General features: G+C 40.2%; 2 protein-coding genes across 2 annotated transcripts in view; one reads left to right on the top strand and one right to left on the bottom strand.

The window, feature by feature from the left end:
- Window positions 1-1,361: 1,361 nt before the first annotated feature.
- SLC25A47 (solute carrier family 25 member 47) lies at window positions 1,362-4,217 on the top strand. The gene is made up of 2 exons (XM_032763499.2): window positions 1,362-1,620; window positions 3,854-4,217. The coding sequence occupies exons 1-2, from the start codon at window positions 1,389-1,391 to the stop codon at window positions 4,132-4,134; spliced, it is 513 nt and encodes a 170-aa protein (XP_032619390.2). The 5' UTR covers window positions 1,362-1,388; the 3' UTR covers window positions 4,135-4,217.
- Window positions 4,218-10,245: 6,028 nt separating this feature from the next.
- The window catches only part of WARS1 (tryptophanyl-tRNA synthetase 1), a 36,881-nt gene continuing 27,270 nt past the window's right edge, over window positions 10,246-19,856 (bottom strand). The window contains exons 9-11 of the mRNA XM_032763491.2: window positions 18,292-18,465; window positions 15,003-15,143; window positions 10,246-10,747 (exon numbers count right to left, since the gene is read on the bottom strand). Of these exons, the coding sequence (XP_032619382.1) occupies window positions 10,589-10,747; window positions 15,003-15,143; window positions 18,292-18,465 (474 nt within the window). The 3' untranslated portion in view covers window positions 10,246-10,588. The remainder of the gene's footprint in view (window positions 10,748-15,002; window positions 15,144-18,291; window positions 18,466-19,856) is intronic.

Genomic DNA, 19,856 nt, shown 5'->3' on the forward strand with positions numbered 1-19,856 from the left:
CTGAACTGTTAAGCGTGTCATGCTGATTCATATTGCAAGCAGCCCATCAATTCCACCGAGATAGAAGGGAGGAGAGATCTCAGAAGTAATCAAAGAGAACCTAGGATCTGGACTGGTCAACCCTGAATGGAGAGTGTACAAACAGCCAGCCCTGGGGAGAAGACTTAGCTTGAACTTTATTTTATTGTTAAATTGTTACGAGAGCTAATTGCAGGCTGAGGGTGACTCTACAGTGAATGGATTGCGTTTTAGAGCAGACTGGATAGGGTATTTGCATAAGTACAGGCTATTTCCTTTCTAATCCATTCTTTCTCTCTCTCTTTCAAACCAGGCCTGGGGATTTTACAAAGGCATGTCACTGTCAGTTTCCACAGTGTCGCTTGTTTCTTCTTTTTCATTTGGGGCATACAGAAACTTCCTTTATAACATCTGCAGATTAAGATATGGCACTTCAGATGTGAAGCCATCAAAGGTGGATATTTCTGTTGCTGGATGTGCTACTGGTGCTGTTCGGGTAGGTAAATCACAAAAGAGATCACAAAGAAAGGTCCCAGGTCTATATATGTGAGGCTGGAAAGATAGTGAATAGCTTTTGTTCAGTCCTTATAGGAAGGTCATTGGAACTCACTGTTTATAATAATCCTTTGGAATCTTGCAATAGAATTAAATAAATAAATAAATAAATAGAAGTTCTATTCTTCCTCTGTTGTGCCCACATGCTGGTTTGGTTTGGTTCAGTCTTGCTGGGTGTCTGACATTAATCTTCTTCTCTAAAATAAAAACACATCACAAATTACATGTATATGTTTCCTTGCCCCATCTGGTGGACCATTCAGTAGATAATTTTTCATAGCAGATCACATTGTATAGAGCAATGTAATGCCTAGATTAAGTCAGGCAAAACAAATAGCAAAGATTTCTCGTCTCAGTTTAATTTCTAGTATTGTTTATGACAGTGGTTCCAGCCCACTGACACATGTACTAGGACTGGTATAATGTAGTGTTAGTTCAGGATTCCCTCCTTTCTACCCTAATGGCCTGACTGCTTGCTCCTATTCTTCAATACTGCGTTATGCTCAGTGCACCACTTTTGCCTGCCTCTCATCACACTGTGTGCTCCTAACTCATGTTTAGGCAGCTCCAAACATTAGACTTGCAGTTGCTCTATGATGATTTAGAGTGTGCTCACTTGAACTGGAGGAGGATGGGATTGGCTAGCTTTAGGCTGTAAAACTGCTACTGTTGCCTGGAAAAGTCAAGTGTGACTGATTCATTGGCTCAAGAAGGATAATGATGTTAATCCAAACACTGTGAAAGTTTAAATGTTATACGTTCTTTTAATTTTCCAGGTGGTGCTAATATCGCCTACCGAAATAGCTAAAGTTCGAATGCAAACTCAGAAGCAATCACATTACTCAGTTACAGCTTCTCACCTCTCCAAGCCAAAGTATCAAGGACCTGTGCATTGTCTGAGGATGATAGCAAAGGAGGAAGGTTTTAGGGGTTTATATAAAGGTTGTTCTGCATTGCTGTGCAGGGACTGCCACTCATTTGCAACGTATTTCCTAACCTATAATATCCTGTGTGATTGGTTTACTCCAACTGGAAAAAATAAACCAGGTATGTGGAGAAAACAGTTCAGGATTGTCTACAAAAATAGGTTTGTTTATATTGCATTAGCAGGGAAAGCATATTTTGAGTATATATTCTTTTTATCTATCTCCTTGGAAATTTGACTCATAAAAGGTCCTTATTGTAGGTTGTTGTGCATTGGTTTTTAGCCACAAAGCTTACAATTATTGCATTTATATAGTACCATTCATCCAAGTGGCTCCCAAAATGATTTACTTACTGAATGAACAAACTATATATAGTGAAATCTGTATGAGGTGACTATTTTAAAGTATCAACAAGTCTTTCAGTATCATTTTGATCATCCTTTAATTAGACCCTGCAAGCCCAGTAAAGTAGAGTGGGATTCCTTGAATAAGTGACATGTAGTGGTTACCCAAAAAAGGCTTCCCAGTCAATAGGAATCACATTGCCTAAGAATAAATGCAGCTACCTCTGGGATGAAACAGGACACAGATTTAAAAATGCAAAACAATCTAATTAGAGTCGTTTAGGATAAAAAGCAAAGATTGTCATATTTATTTGAAGATGCAGAGGCTATTTACTATAAGAAGAATGGAACTGAAATTTGACTAAACATGTTGGGGATAACACCTCTACTCTTAGATGATGTGCTATGCAGTTTTTAATGCCAACCAGGGGTTGGAACCATCCAATTTATGGTAGCACCGTGTCTGGCAGTAATACATGGGGCACTGGTTCTGTACTAAGGGTTTAATTGTACGAAGTGCCAAGTGGCCTCAACTCTCATTTGAATAAACCCTTTAACAAAGGATTTAATTCAATCAGAGAGAGTGGCAGGTCCTCAGTCCCTTTAAGGCTTGGGGTTTTAGAAAGAGGAGGGTCAGCTAGTGCATCATATCCACCACTTCTTGCAGGATAGGAGTCTTCCTTAAGCAATCTCCCATCCGGGTTGTGTTGCACTCAGCTCTGCTTGGATTGTGAAATCAGACCAACTTAATTAGACTGTAATTATTCCAAGTGTAGCAATCTCTTCTGTACACTTGGAATGCTGAGTTCTCAAGCCATGCACCTCCTCTTCAGATAGCGATGGGGAGGAATTCCAGCAAATGAGACAAACTAAGCATTCTACACCCCACAGCACTGCATGCGCTACATGCCCAGGCTGAAGTTTGAAAACAATGGCCTTTGAATTATCCCAGACACAGAAACAAAAAATGTCTTAAGTTTCCTAATAGGCAAATAACCCCAAGATGACTACAAAATGCCTCCCCGCTCTGGGCTAAGCCCATCTGTGAGAAGTTTCAGCAAAGAAGATTGTTCTTGGTGAGAAATTTATATAAGGAATTGGAAACAGGTGGTGGACTCCAGCTGCAGACGCACTGAACACCTTGGAGTGGCAGGCTCCAGTTCAGCCTTAACTATAGTGTCTCAAAACCAAATACTACATTAAAATAGGTAAGGTGCCCCTAGCCACCTGTCTTGTTGCTACATGAAAAAATGAATATGCTGGGAAATCAAAAGGTAGCACATTTAAAATATTGGAAACATTGGAACTATATATAATATACAGGTGCTAGATATCCTGCAGAATTTACTACTACGGACAATACAGGATAGTAAGCTTGCTATCTAGAGAAAAAAGTTACAAGGCACAGTTTTGTTAAGAACTCAACTTTGTCTTTGGGCAGGAAGGAATTCCTTTTTCCCCTTCCCGAATTGCATAAATGGTCAGGTTCATTGCAGATTCATTTCACTTTATTTCAGCATCAGGTCAAGCACTGGTCACAACTGGAAGCAGCATCTGAAACTTGATGGTGTATCAACAGTGCTGGTTGAATGGTTATACAGTATAAATGGACATGCATACTGTAGTGATGGGAACACTACAACCCCCTAGAAAGCCTAGAATGATCTGATATGGCATGATAAATCCAGTGGACTGGCTGAGGTTTCTAGAATGCTAGTTGAAGTCAGTGGAATGTCTGCATGAAGAGACTCTGATCTCACTTATACGGTTGTAATGCTATTGACATCAGTGGAGGTATTTCTGATTTGGACTGTTGTGAGGTCAGTCACGCTGTACAAAACTAATTTTTAGTAAAACCATCTCTTTCTGCAGTTTTTCCTCTTCTCCTAAAACTGTTCACAGTATTAGATTTTAACGAGTTGCTGGAAAAAGTCTCTCTGGAAATGCTTACTGCTATATCATTAGCACACTCTGGTTAACTATTCCTACTGTTGGTTCTCTTTTTTTCAGACATACTGACTGTGCTTCTTTCTGGTGGCTCTGCTGGCGTGTTTGGGTGGGCCGTAGCTACTCCTATGGATGTAATTAAATCACGGATGCAAGTAGATAACTTGGGACAGCGCAAGTACAGAGGACTCATACACTGCATCCGAGTAAGTGTGAAAGAAGAAGGAATAAGAGTTCTTTTCAAAGGACTTGGATTAAACTGCATTCGTGCTTTTCCAGTGAACATGGTGGTGTTTGTAACATACGAAGCTATAATGAGACTTGCAGAAAATCTTATGAAATAAAAGCATGTTACATCACTCAGTTCTAAGGTGGTTGCTTCCTTTGAGAAGACGTTTCGTATAACCGAACACTCAAACAACAGTCCACCAACGGAGGTCTTGGGTGAAATCAGTAGACTTATGGGGGAGTGAAGTACAGAATTGGAGAGAAGTGGCTGATTACTACTACATTGCACCCATTTAGTTGTCTTGTCAAGTTGTCTCCTACTTTTGTAAAAACTTGATCTGACTTGTGTAGCACCTCTCTCCACCTGGTTAACTATTTTAGCAGAAATCTCCTCACAGGTTTTGATGGACAGGCCTGGGTTTTTCTGGATCCTGCCTCAGCTCAGTAGGGTGTAACTTCTGTATTCCCATATGAATTTATTTGGCAGTGCCTCCACCCCCCCCACCCTTTGCTCCTTTCACCAGGGCAGCTTGGAAGTACAATTCTAATCATGGGTAACCCCCACTTACTTGCCAACTCCCAAGAAATAACACACACACAGTAATTCTATTAAACAGGAAGTAAATGTAACAGGGTAAAACACTACTCTCAGGATCACCAGTTCCCACACTGATAATATCCGTCAATTTCCCCAGTCATGTGACCTGATATAGCAACTGTAAAATTAGTGTCCCCTTTGTACGTGCACTTTGTAGGGGCCCTTGACCACGCTATGGTCTGTAGCAGCGATTAGCAACTTGGTTTAGCGCAGCCCAACAGCCTCACACTTGAGATAAGCTGGTAAGCCCCTCCACAGGTTAATAAGCAGGGTTTTTCCCAACAAAGCCCTCTCAACTGGGAGTTGCCTCGAAGAAAGGGCCAAGCTGATGGATTCTGCATCCAGGTCCCCAGAGACCGGTTCTCAGCTGAACTCTGCATGCAAGCCTGGGTCTCACCAGTTGCTCACACTGCCAGTCCTGCCCTTTTTGTGTCTGGCTCCAGACTGCTCCAGCATAGCTCCTCCCCTTCCAGGGCTCCCAGGGGCAGGCATCTCCCTTCCTATTGGTCCAGCTAGTTATTGTACTTGCCAATCATTTGACTCTGCCACTCTCCTCACTCTCAGACAGGGCCTCTTCTGCCAGCAGGCACCATGCTGTCTTCCCTGGGAAAACAGGGGCACCCGGACACTCAGTGTCTCTCCTCTCTCCCTCTCCGTTGCCTAGAAAAATAAAAACTGGTCTTCATTCCACATGCGTGATTAATAAACAAACCAGCCCACTTCTGCTGTAAGTCTAACACTGTACACTATGTATGTACTACAGATACAGGTAAATCGCAAATATACCAAGCAAAGTGTTTTTGAGGTGTGAATGCTGGGATCCAGGAACTGACTGTTCTGTTTTGCTTAACGTTGCCTTGACCGTGAGCTATTAGTTGCAACTTTAATTATCAGAGAACTATTTCTTCTGATAAATTATCCAGGCTGAAGGCCAGTCAGCACAAGGAAGACAACACATTTGCCATGCTGATTACCAAACATATTTTGCCAGAAACTGCGGCTTTCTGTGTAAACAAACCTCTTTGTAAAGTGAAGTTAATGGCCTTACACTTAAAGCAGTGTTGCAGTAGAGGGGCCAGTCTGCTGCGTATATTTTTGTCTTGCCATTTACTCCTGTTTCTGAGGCAATGTTCTCAACTATTGCCGTGTGGTTTCCAGGGTGTATCACACTAAGAAGTGAGGCAATTTAGCAAGGCTAGTCACAAGGACTATTTGTCATTCTCAGCCACCCTTCATTCTGGAGAGCCATAGTTTCATTTTTGAGTTCCTCTTGTCATGCCAAACCTCCTGAGACCTTGCGGCAATAGCTTTGATAGCTTTCATATCCTTAACTTCCCCCACATAGTTCATCTGTAGATAGCGCTCCAGCTTTACTGCCTTTATGGGGCACTGGAGACTAACTGTGAGCTCAGGTCCACCTGGCAGTATGCAGTGAACAGAACCTCTTGGGGGAATCCTTAATTCACAGATACTATACAGGATCCAAACTTGGGGGCAACTTCAGGCCTTGCAGAGTTTGGACAAGCAGTATCTGTGAGTGACTGATCCAGTCTTCACAAGAATGGGGAAAGGGGCTAAAAGAAAAGTGTGAAATGGAAGTAGATGGCCTCATTAAGTACTAGGAGCTGAAATGGAGAAATTAAACAGACTTATGTCAACTTGATCCATATTTTTATTATATGGAGATGAACAAAATACCAGCAAGTCAAGGTAAAGTTTTCAATTGATCATTATCTGACAAAAGCTCTCAAGGATTTCACTGAGGCTTTTGAAGACTCTGTTCTCCCCAACCTCTGGGATTTGTTGAGTGACATTTTGCAGTGGAAATGTGAGTTTGTCAGTCTCTTTTGGGAAATATTAATCATGCTGTTGCTATATGTAAACTTCAGTTTTCAGAAACATACTTTTTGTAAGTAATCACTGCAGTACTTTATTAAAGCATATCAGCAAACACGTTTAATTCATTGTTTTCACATTCTTCTAGTGCTTGTCAGCTTAAATACAAAATTCTATATAGTTAATTCTTGTAACTGAGTTAAAAGTTACAGAATTGCACGCTCTGTTCCCCTTTCTCCCACAGTAATGTAAGTTTATTGAAACAAATTAGGACATATAGTGCTGTACCGCTTGGGAAATCTGCACAAACAGAAGAAATTTGCATTGGAAGTTCTTCAAAGAAATGAGAAAAATATCCATAATTCCATAATTCTCTACACTATTGAGTGTGTGGCTCAAACAGGGTTAAAGTTGGATTGTGGGAAGCTAGAAAGGGCACCATTAAAAAGTCCACTTTAATCAAACAGTTAACTTCTCACATATGGAGACACAGTGTTTCACCTTTCTAGTACAGGGTCCGTACCCTCTTTAGGTATGACAGGATGGAAATCAAGTTAGTTTGCCTACAGGCTGGGAAAGAAGATAGATAGGAATTATTTTAAATACTTGGAGGTGCTCGGATACTATGGTGATGTGATGGCCTGTATAAATGGGAAGCTGCTGGTAAAGTTGACTTCAGCATACTAAACCCAGTGAGCTTTTGTCTGTGATGACAGGTCCCCATATTCTAGGAGAAAAAACTAAGCACTTTGTTTTGCAGCCTGTTTTGCTAACTCTTATAACCCTAAATCAAGCACTTAGGTTAACTATTTAGGCTTGATGCTAACTGATTACACCTCATACTTTTTGCAAAGTCTGTTACAAATACTTACACATTTTATTTCTCCTACTTGCATTACAGCTTTATTTATTTTTATTATCAATATCTTTAAGCTTCTTAACTTTTCCTGACATATAGATTATAGTTTGATCTTAGGCATAAACCTCCCAAGATCAGGTCAGGGGTGAGAGGTAGTTTTCAGAACATAAATAATGAAGTTTAAATAAGTGGTAGCAAGATCCCAACTTTAACAAGTTTCACAGTTACCCCCTGGTCCCAAGTGGATGTATGTTCGCATCATACTAAAAAAACACTCAACATACTCCTGAGCAGCAGCTGCCAGTTGTGCCAAATTGTGAGAGTGCAGGACCGAGTGCATTGGCAGAATTTTGAGGATGGGAAGGGAGAAATTGTGCATTGTCTGCTAGCTCTAAGCAGGACTACTGTATTAGTCCTTCATGTTCTTATGCACTAAGGGCCTGACCTATTGAACTTAATGGAAAAGCTCTCATTGACTGCAGTGGGCTTTGGATCAGACTTTAAGTTAACTCATTAAACATTTCCCTCCTTTCCCACAATAAACCTCTGTGATGGGATCCCTGAGGTGCAGCCTGGGGCAGTGGGACTGCTGTGCCCCCTGAACTCTCTTCAGCCTGGGCTGTCTCTCACAATGCCTGGCTAGTGACCAGCAGCAAACCCATCCAGGTGCTATTATTGCCCAGCACAACCGCATATGGAGACCCCACACCCAGCTAGATTGCATGAATGCTCCCAGAGACACTCATGAACCAGACAGAGAAAGGCACCAGAGCCGAATTCCCCCAGCTCCTAGTACTGTACCTCAGGAAAATACCATCTTGCACTGCTCAAGACAAGCAGTGCAAATTTATTAATTGGTTCACCACTTCATCAATGGAAAGTGGATATACACCAGCTTCTGCAAACTTGAGCAGATTTGCCACAAACTCGAGCAGATTTGCCACAAACTCATTGATAAACCATAAAAGAAGTTTACTGACTACAAAAGATAGATTTTAAGTGATAGGCAAAAAGTCAGAGTTAATTACCAAAAGAAAAGAAAATATTACCCTGCAGTCTAAACTCTCAACCCTGTTAGACTGGACAACATTTAGATTAAGCAGTTTTTCTCACCTCACTGGATATTGCTGTCCATAGTATATAGATTTCACCCTTGAAATCTGAGCCAGTCCCCTCAGCTGGAGTCTTCAGACTGTCCTTGTTGCTTGCAGCATAGGTGGGTGAAGGAGAAAGGCCAAGCCTGGGCCCCTTGTGTTCAGTTTTATACCCTCGGTCCATGTACTTGTAGAACACAAGTCCAGGCATGTCTAGGGGGCATTTCTGAGTCTGCAGGCAAAGTTGAGCAATCCCCTGGTGTAGCCTCATGCAGGTGAGTCATTGAATTGTAGCTCCCTTGCTGGACAATGGCTGTTGATGGGTTGTTTGACACTCCACCTGGGCATTGGTTACTTTCCTTGCTGTTGCCTCTGGAGAGCTAATATCTAGCTGATTCCCCAATTTACAGCATTTTAGTGACAACCATACAACACAATTCTCATAACTTCACATGCATTAATGATATACATATGTGGACAGAGAAATGACTTTCAGAAGATCATAACCTTTTCCTTGATACCTTACAAGGCATGCTTTATACGTAATATCACAATTATATACAGATGAGGAATATGAGGGGCTACAGAGTGCTCCCCCAACGTACAGAATGTCACACCCTCTATCTAGTAAGGTATGAAAAAAGTTGGGAGTGTACCTTTACATAGGTAAAGGACTACTAGGGCACTGTTCATTGTACAACCACCACAGACTCTGGTATGCATGTGCCCAGGTTCTACAGTATGGAAGTCCTGACAAATTGATTTTTCAGGGGGTTCAAACTACCTATCACCTTTCATACCACATTCATACACCTCTACCCCGATATAACGTGACCCGATATCACATGAATTCAGATATAATGCGGTAAAGCAGCGCTCCGGGGGGCGGGGCTGCACACTCCGGCGGATCAAAGCAAGTTCAATATACCGTGGTTTCATCTATAACACGGTAAGATTTTTTGGCTCTCGAGGACAGCGTTATATCGCGGTAGAGGTGCAGTTTATTGAATCAACCTCTAATGGATGGAATCTTAGAAACAGTCCTAGCTACTTTTGTTTCATTTTAAATGACCGTCAAATATTACAATATAACACTGTTTTCAGTGCTCAACTGTATTTACAATTTTATCATCCAGACAGGTATGAGTTATAAATACACATAAATTGTTATACTCTAGATCCAGTCCAACGAATAATATTTTCATTACCATCAAAAAATGTCAGTTGATTGCATGTGTTCCACTAAAGATTGTAAGGGTCTGTTGCTTAAAAAAAGTGGACAGGAAATAATTTATGGGATATTTTGAGGAAGATTTTCTAACAAATGCACAACTTAAAAGAAATACCTCAGTCATAAGGGGTTTCTCAGCATAATCCGAGGTATTTTAGATTCCGGTAATGGAAAAGTAATTAGCATTTCTATGGTGTCTTCCATATGAGTATAAAGACTTTACAAACATAAGTGAACTTGATCCAATGTCTGGGGAGGTAAGTATTATCACTCCACTGTTACAGATGTGGAAATGAAGGGAGAGGAGGTTCTGTGATTTGCCAGAAGGCTGTGGCGGAGTTAGCGTGACTCCCAGTTCTCTGCTTCACCAACAGAAATGTGTATACTCCATTTCCATTTAACATCGGAAACATATTCCTGTACAATTTATCCTGAAAAACTCACCTACTGTGTATGTGCAATATGTCCCTGAGCAGCCACCATTACAACCCACTCCATTAAGCTGAGAAACATAGGATAAAAAAAGTTGGATCTACTAAGAATTTCATTTCATTTCTTTTTGAGATATGGACTCTTACTAGCATATCTAGAACAATTTACAAGTTAGACTTTGGCATTACAATAGAAATTTTATTATTATATTTTAGTATTTTCAACTTAAATACAGTAATATGATCCTCTGCTAACTAACATGGTTTGCGAAATAATCTGGCAGCTGTTATTTGTGTTACAATGAAATTGATACCTCATCTAACAAGTTTTGGTTTTTTAAATACATATATTAATAATGTCTTAACAATTCTTCCAATAGTCACTGATCGTACATGCAAATAACTTGTTCAGAGCAACATTTATAAAGCACAGATTGCAGCCTTTGCATAATTAAGGAGTGATGACACAACAGAAAACAATTCAGTCTATTTCCTACCTATTGAAAATTACATCTACATCATTAAAAATCGAATGCCAGTTTCCGTGGAGTCATAAATTGTTTCACCATTTCATCGGTGATCTGTTTGCGTCTCTGCTGATGCGCTGCTATCAAGGGCTGTAGTGTTTCAATAAGCACCTTCTTTAGCTCTCCTGTGAGCAGCGCTCCGCTTGAGTAAGCCTGCCAAGAAAGTGTCAGTTGTTAAAAACTAATCCGGTAATATGGAAAAGAGCCTCAATGTTGAGCAGAATCTCTTTAAAGGCACAACTCCTGGCAAAGAAAGATTTGCATGTATATTAAAATTATATATGCCAGAAGATCACCTGATATCACACTGGTAATGTAATCTGCAACATCACTCATTGATTTTTAAAGGGTTTAGAAACACAGTTCAGCAATTTTTTTTATTTAACATGCTTCTGTGAGTAAACTAAGTGAGCAGAGATTTAACTTGAAAATCCAGTTACAGTAAAAGCTGTTTTATCTGGCATGTTGGGGCAATGGGGGGTATGTGCGTGTGCGCGCGCCAGTAAGTGAAAAATGCTGGTTAACTAAAAGGGAGGGAGTTTGGGCGCAGGAGGATGTGAGGCACGTGCGCTCTGGGAGGGAGTTTGGATGCAGGAGAGCGCTCAGTGCAGTGGGTTGGAACATGGGAGGGGGTGAAGGGTGCCAGATCCATGGGGGCGCTCACATCGGGTGACTCCCTGCAAGTGGCGACCTGTACTGGCTGCTCCTAGGCAGAGATGTGGCAGGCAGCTGTGTGTGCTGCCTCTGCTCGCAGGCGCTGCCCCAACAGCTCCCATTGGTCGTGATTCCCAGCCAATGGGAGCTGTGGAGCTAATGCTCAGGTTGGGGTTGGGGTAGTGCATGGAGCTGCCTGCCACACCTCTGTCTAGAAGCAGCTGGGACAGGTCACCACTTGAGGGGAGATCCGGCACCCCGTACCTCCTCCTGCACCCCAACCCGCTGCTCCAAGCCCCCTCCTGCACTCACACTCCTTCTAGAGCCCATGCCCCGCACTCCCTCCCATACCGCAACCTCCAGCCCCATCACCCAAACTCCCCCTCAGAGCCTGCGCCCCAACCCTGTCAGCCCCGTGCCAACGGGCTATAAACTGGAATTTCAATGAAGATGAGAAATGCTGGTTTATAGAGCTTTCTGGCTGGTGAAGTGCTGGATAAAACAGCTTTTCCTGTATTAGCTACAGGAAATCATTTTTTCCTCCCAAGGAGATCAGTTTAAAGAAAAAGTATTAGTAGCCATCTTGTATTTCACAACAGCATATATAAACTGTTATTTTCCTTTCACAGGATTTAATAGAGAATCTATACATGGATAGTGGATCCCGTTTATACTGAATGGCACTGAAAGTCTATGTCCACACTAGGAAACATATGCTTTGCTGGCAGTTCATTCAACTGCACTGCTGTTAAATGGCTTAGCTGCAAATGTAAACAGGACCAAACTGTTCCTCACTGTGTTAGAAACCGTGGCTGAGCTTAGGGGAGCTCAGCCCTGGTTTTGAAGTGGTAATGAAAACAGTTTGGATTCATCTCCCCTTAAGCCATTTCTTGGTATCTGTTCAAGCTGCAGCTGTTGCCAACACCCAATGAGTACACTTTTTAAGGACAAAATGTAATTATTCCAATGCATTTCAGTGGACTTTTAATATTTTAATGACGTTTCACTCAGCTAGGAAGCTGCATCTACAATGACCATTCTTTGAAAGCCTCCCACTATCTCACTACAACCGGTGCCAGTTCCATTAGTGCTCGACTGGCTGAAGTATTTTTGCCACCATGTTTTCTAACCTTGTTCTGAGACAGCATGGTGGCAAAAATACTGGCAGAAGATCTATGCGTGCACTAGCACTGGGAGAGGTCTGCTGTTGCTGATGCAGTGTTAGGAGATTTTCAGGAAACCACTCAGACAGCGTGTCCCACTGTGCTCCTGGAACACACAAGGACTTGGGTGCAGTATTCCCAGGGGATCAACGACTTCCTCAACTCTGCTTCCTTTCCTGTTCAGGGAAAGTTGTGTGGGGAGAGCTAAAGAGAAATTGGTAGCTCCTGGTCTTTCTTACAGCTATTCTGAGTGGGGAAAGTCAACAAACTATAGTCACTTTCAGTGGTGAGTGAAAGTACCGCTTTCCAAAAAACACACACGCCGCTTAGGCCCATCAATGACCGTTACAGCTAGAGGGGTGAGTGGGCCCTGCCACCAATCCCAGGATGAGGAGTTCTTGTGAGGTAGGTTTTAGAGGGAAACTACTTATATTAGTGAGATCTTCAGTGTGGACTTCATTATATATAAATTAGGGCTGTCAAGCGAGTAAAAAAAATTAATCATGCGATTAACTGCACTGTTAAACAGTAACAGAATACCATTTATTTAAATATTTTTGGATGTTTTCTAAATTTTCAAATATATTGATTTCAATTACAACACAGAATACAAAATGTATGGTGCTCACTTTATTTTTTATTACAAATATTTGCACTGTAAAAAACAAAAGAAATAGTATTTTCAATTCACCGAATACAAGTACTGTAGTGAGATCTCTTTATCATGAAAGTTGAACTTACAAATGTTGAATTATGTACAAAAAAAAACTGCATTCAAAAATAAAACGATGTAAAACTTTAGAGCCTACACATCCACTCAGTCCTACTTCAGCCAATCGCTCAGACAAACAAGTTTGGTTACATTTGCAAGAGATAATGCTGCCCGCTTCTTGTTTACAATGTCACCTGAAAGTCAGAACAGGCATTTGCACGGCACTGTTGTAACTGACGTCGCAAGATATTTATGTGCCAGATGGGCTAAAGATTCATATGTCCCTTCATGCTTCAACCACCATTCCAGAGGACATGCATCCATGCTGATGATGGGTTCTGCTCAATAATGATCCAAAGCAGAGTGGACCGCTGCATGTTCACTTTCATCATTTGAGTCAGATGCCACCAGCAGAAGGTTGATATTCTTTTTTGGTGGTTTGGGTTCTGTAGTTTCCACATCCGAGTGTTGCTCTCTTAAGACATCTGAAAGCATGCCTCACACCTCATCCTTCTCAGATTTTGGATGGCACTACAGATTCTTAAACCTTGGGTTGAGTGCTGTAGCTATTTTTAGAAATCTCACTTGGTAACTTCTTTGCATTTTGTCAAATCTGCAGTGACAGTGTTCGTAAATCAAACAACATGTGCTGGGTGATCATCAGAGACTGCTATAACATGAAATATATGGAAGAATGTGGGTAAAACAGAGCAGGGGACATAAAATTCTCCCCCAAGGAGTTCAGTCACAAATTTAATTAACGCATTATTTTTTTAACCAACATCATCAGCATGGAAGCATGTCTTCTGGAATGGTGGCTGAAGCATGAAGGGGCATACCAATGTTTAGCATATCTGGCACGTAAATACCTTGCAATGCTGGCTACAAAAGTGCCAGGTGAACACCTGTTCTCACTTTCAGGTGACACTGTAAAAAAGAAGCAGGGAGCGATATCGCCTGTAAACTTGTTTGTCTTAGCGACTGGCTGAACAAGAAGTAGCACTGAGTGGACTTCTAGGCTCTAAAGTTTTACATTGTTTTGTTTTTCGGTGCAGTTATGTAACAAAAAAAAAAAATCTACATTTGTAAGTTACACTTTCACGATAGAGATTGCACTACAGTACTTGTATGAGGTGAATTGAAAAATACAATTTCTTTTGTTTATCATTTTTACAGTGGAGATATTTGTAATAAAAATAATATAAAGTGAGCACTTTGCACTTTGTATATATTTTCAATATATTTGAAAATGTAGAAAAACATCCAAAAGTATTTAATACATTTCAATTGGTATTCTATTGTTTAACAGTGCGATTAATTTTTTTAATCACAGTTAATTTTTTGAGTTAATCACGTGAGTTAACTGCAATTAATCGACAGCCCCAATATAAACATGTCAAAAGTTGTGTTCATCTATAAGGACTATCAGTATCTGACAAACTTTTCACTAGCTTTAGAAGCTACAAAGGGTTTAGAGACATTGCACACTACATAAATAGGGTTAATATGCACAATCTACTTAAAACTTTATGAAAACATATCAAAAAAGCCAAACAAAGTAGTATCCATTAAAAAGGGGTAGAGGGAGGGAAGAGAGCCTCCTACACAAGACCCCATGAAAATATAGGGGTTTGTCTTTCCCCACTTTTTTAAAAGAAAAATAAAGTGATACATGTGAGGAGAGAATGCCACAACCATCACACACAAATCTTGATCACTCGCAGGGCTGAACTAGGATAGAGAAACCCTTAAAAAGGGAGGATACAGCATTACACCATGGATATCTTCCATGAGAAGGTTCAAATAGGAGGTCTTAATTGTAGCTGGGTCTCTCCCCATGAAAAGACAAATAGTAATTATCTTTAAGTTGGCTCCTTACCTGCTTCATTTGTTCAAGTTTGTCATCATCTTCAAGGAAGAAGGTGAGATACATGTAAGAGACATCAACCTCACAGTTACCTCCATACTTTCTGTGTTCTTCAATAGTATCTTTACCTCCAGAGAAGGCATGCTTGTTGATCTAGAACAACATAATTATTTGAAGGTATAACTTCTGTCAAATGGGGATTACACTATAAAGAGTTGATATGGAAGGGCTATAAGCACTTATATCAACATTACATTCAAAAAACAAATCTACCTTAAAGACTAGTTGAAGTGCAAGCAGGAGCAGATTTGCGCAGAGCCTTAAAGGCAAGGCAAGAAGCCTGATCCTGATGCAGAAGGTAATGTGAGGACAGGACTAGGTGAGTGACAAGCTGTGAGCAGCAGGACAAGATGATGATGCACACGATCAACCCATAAACTGGTCGCTCAGGTCTAATTAAGTCGCATCAAGAACTTACCCAGATCTTCATTAAGAACACCTAGTCCTTTCTGCTTCAGTTGTCACCATTTGTAAGGAAGGCTATGTATTATTATTATTGAACAAAACTATCTTCATACAAACAACAGCAACATTGTTAGGTATATCCTATATTCACCTCACTGAGAAATTAACTTTGAAGGAGAATGGAGTGGAGCGGACAGATTTTAGAGAGGTTAGAGAGAGACTAAAACTGGTAAGATTTAGCAACTATCAAGAGCGACAAGAGAAGGAGAAGAGAGGAGCTGAAAATAACAATGGCCAAGGCTGGAAAGAGATAGGGTCCTGCACCTTCATTTTTGCTATTTGTCCTTTTTCATTTTCTTCTGTTTACAGACAATATCCTGTTTGGGATTTACTGCATTAGCTATAACTCGGTATTCTTAGTCATATAAATGTCTAATCCATATCTGAATCTTGCCAAGAGCTGATTCTTAAATGATATCTTGAGGCAATGAGTTTCACGGGCTAATTATTCATTGTCTGAAAACGTAAACATTTTTTTAAAATCAATTTTGAATTTGCCACCTTCCAATTTCATGGAACATCCTCTTGTTCTTGTGTTAAGAGACAGGCTGAACAGCAGCTCACAATCTGACTTTTCTACAACACTCATTATTTTATATACTTTTATCACATCCCCACTCCTCTGTACCTCCATAGTAAGGCACACAACCCCAGTCTTTTGATTCTTCAAATGAGAATTTTCTCATGCTCTGAATCATTCATGTTTCCAATCTCTGAATCTCATCTAATTTTAAAATATACTTGCTAAGAAGGGATGACTAGTACTGAAAGCAGAATTCCAGCTGAGGGCATACCATTGTTTCATATACTGATATAGTCTATACAATTCTTGCCCTCGTTCCTTAAGCGTGCAAACATTGTTCGTTTTTTTTGACTGCTTCTGCACATTGAGCAGAGGGTTTCATTGAGTTGTCCACAATGAGGAAGGTCTTTTTCTTGAGCTGATGAAGTTAATGCAGTTAAATGAATAAGTAGTTGAGATTATTATGCTTTACATACATCAGCAATGAATTTAATGTACCATAGTGTTGCCCATTCACCAACTTGGTTAGGTCCCTCTCAAACTCCTCAGTCTTCCAGTCTTGACTAACCTAATTTGCTTGCGCCATCTGTAAGTTTTACCACCTCACTACTCATACTCTTTTCCGGATCATTAATTAAGTTATTAAAAATCAGTTCCAGTACAAAATCTTGTGGCACCCTCCTGTTAATCTTTTGCCATGATGGAAATTTGCCATTTATTCCTGCACCGTTTTGTCTCTTAGCCAGTTTTTGATCAACAGACAGTACTTTGCCTTTTTCTCCATGACTTCTTAATTGCCTCTTGGAAAGGACTTTTTCAAAGGCCTTTGAAAGTTTAAATGAATAGGAATTAGTTTTCCTTTATAAAAATTCTATTCTAAGCCACAATTTTCCTTTGTAGAAGAAATGCCTGTCATATTGTGATCTGGTGTTTATAATTCTACCTTTAATTATTGTTTCAACCAGTTTACTGGGTTCAGAAATAGGATTTATTGGCTTACAATACCTTGGATTGCCCCTAGAGTATATTTGATACCCTCCAAGGGACTGGAGGTAAACTACCAATATTGTATTTAAATGAATATCATTATTTTAAAGCAAGGGATTAGAGTTTTTTCCCTCTCCCAATAAAACAGAAGAGCTAATTTACCTACTTAAAACAAAACTGCATAATTGTGGAATTCTTCACACACACAGGCTGCTTCCTCAAGACACATCCAGCAGTTCATATGAGGGATACTAATTGTTTACAGAAAAAAACCATGCCAAAGATCCTAGCTGCTACATTCCATGACAGTTTGTCAAACATGTTAGGAATGCTGCCTAACCAGCTATCAGACACAACAAATCTTTCCTGTGCTTTGACCTACAGTGACCCCCACCAATCTACACATGGGCTGAACATTCCTTTTCTGAACACTCAATTTTCTATGTACAAGAAGGTTTACTTATATGTAGATACTCAACCCCTAAACCAAGGGTATCATATGCCTAAAAGTCAGATTTCCTCTTGTCTAACTTTGTAAAGTTTTCAGAATATTCTAAAGATGACTCATTCTTTATGCAAATTCCACAGTGCACCATGTCACATGCAACAAACCTAGTCTAAATTTAGTCTCTTGTCATTATGAATGCCTGATTTTCTTTAGGATTAAGAGTAGTTATGGGGATGCACTGGAGAGGAGATAGATACTCTTTTAAAACCAAAGAAAAGGTTAATGTAATATTTCTGTTCACAAACTAATTAGCTGGAGAAGTGCATGGCAGCAGCAGATCCACTGAGCCGCAATGAAAGCTTCGCCTGCCTAGCAACTGTCACTGTGTAACACGGTGGTATCTGGTGCCATGGAGTAGTCAACAGAGAACAAGAGCTCTTCCTTTGATTTACATCACAGGTTGTCAATCTTTAAAATTACAGAAACCTGCTGTGTATTTGTAGAGACAGGACATCGACAGACTTATTCTTATGGCAAAGCTCTGCAGACACCAGGTGAATAAACAGGATGTTTAGTACATTAAATATTATTCTGATAGTATAGCTGACAGGGCAAAAGATCAGACTAGGTTAGTTATGTTTGTCTCACTCCGTCGATCTCTGAAGGTACGTTAGAATACACTATAAAAGGAAAAAGGACGTGATATGTTTAAAAAAAATGGTCAACAAAAGAGAAAAAGAGGGCTTATTGTAACACTCAAGCAAATTACTCCATTGAATATAGTGCTGTATATATTTTCATATTGGGTAGGTTCTTACCTTTGTTTTGATCTGCTTGGGTGTGTCAGTGAGGAAGATGGAGGAGTTGGGGTCACTAGCACTCATTTTTGTCTGTGCTCCTTGCAGTGCTGGGAAGAAGACTGAATGCAATAAGGCGGGTTTAAGATATCCAATCCTCGGTGCTACATCCCTTGTCATTCTAAAATAAGGATCCTAGAACAACCACCAATAAAAGCCTTGAATAAAATTGAATATACATAGTTCAGAACTGTTTGATTACAACTCACCTGGTTCAGATTCCAGCCAGTAACAAAATAGCCCATTTCCAATCCCCTTTGAAAAATCCCTTCCGATCTCTCTGGTTTCTTTCTAGAGCCCATCCTTTCATAACAAATCATGCTGCTTATTTAAGAAGAAACTGTGTGAACTTAGCACTTATGAAAATGAAGAAGTTTGACCGCCCAGGAGACAGAACTCTGCTATTTGTCACCAGGGCACTTAAATTCTGGACAAGAGCAGTGTAAGCTTCTTATCAAAAGTACCCTGGGAACCTACACAGCTTGTAAATTAGAGAAACCTCCTCCAGGATGTAGTAGGTAGTGCTGCCTTCATGCTTGTTAGTTTCTTGATCTCTAACAAGACTTTCAACAAGGGAGCCAACAGCAGTGGTTTGACAATGTGGATGTGTGATACAGGGCTAGAAAGGCTTGCACTACTAGCAGGCTAACTGACCCGGATTCAACGTTCAAGACATATTAGTAAATAATGTTTGTGTTTTGTGTGTATACATATATACTGTTAGATACAGACAGTTCCTGTCTTTCGCTGCATTATGTTGATTTGGAGAGCAAAAGGAGATAAATAAGCTGTGAATGTAGTAATATCATTGTTCTTATTTTTCTTTGAAGTATGTAGTTAACAACCTGTAAATGGCTGAAGATGGGTAATTACCTTATATTAATCTACGTAGCTAATTACCAGTGGTGCTTAGGCAATAGGAGGTTACTTCAAAGGCACCATTCTTCACCCAAGGAACACCTGCTGTCAAGGGATCTATAAAAACTCTCGGGCCCTGACCCTTTCATTTCAGATCTGCTTAAGCTTCATCAGAGGGAATTTGAGTCACAAGACTGATGTCTCCAGTTCCATTCTAGATTACCTTGATATTGGACATTGAACTATAACCTGATTAACTGATTCTGGAAAGGACTCTTTGAAACTCTAAAGCTCACGAACTCTACTAGACACTGACCTAAGAATTCAGACCTGTATATATAATGTTCTTTTAACCAATATTCTCTCTTTTCTTTTTAAATAAATCTTAGTTTAGTTAATAAAATTGGCTGTAAGTGTGTATTTGGGTAAGATCTGAAATATTCATTAACCTGGTGGGTAATGTGTCTGATCCTTTGGATTAGTAGAACTTTTTATATGATGCCACAAGATTTTCAGTAATCCTCCTCATATTTGACTTGGCTGTCTGGGTGGGAGTTCCAGGCTGGGTTGCTTTAAGGGAACTGTGTTTTGGTATTGTAGAAGCTTTTTTGTTGCTGGCTTGGTGAATCTAAGTATAGAATAACCACCAGTTTTGCGGATTGTCTGCC

This window comes from Chelonoidis abingdonii, chromosome 4 (assembly GCF_003597395.2).
Source record: "Chelonoidis abingdonii isolate Lonesome George chromosome 4, CheloAbing_2.0, whole genome shotgun sequence".
Taxonomy (NCBI): domain Eukaryota; kingdom Metazoa; phylum Chordata; order Testudines; family Testudinidae; genus Chelonoidis; species Chelonoidis abingdonii.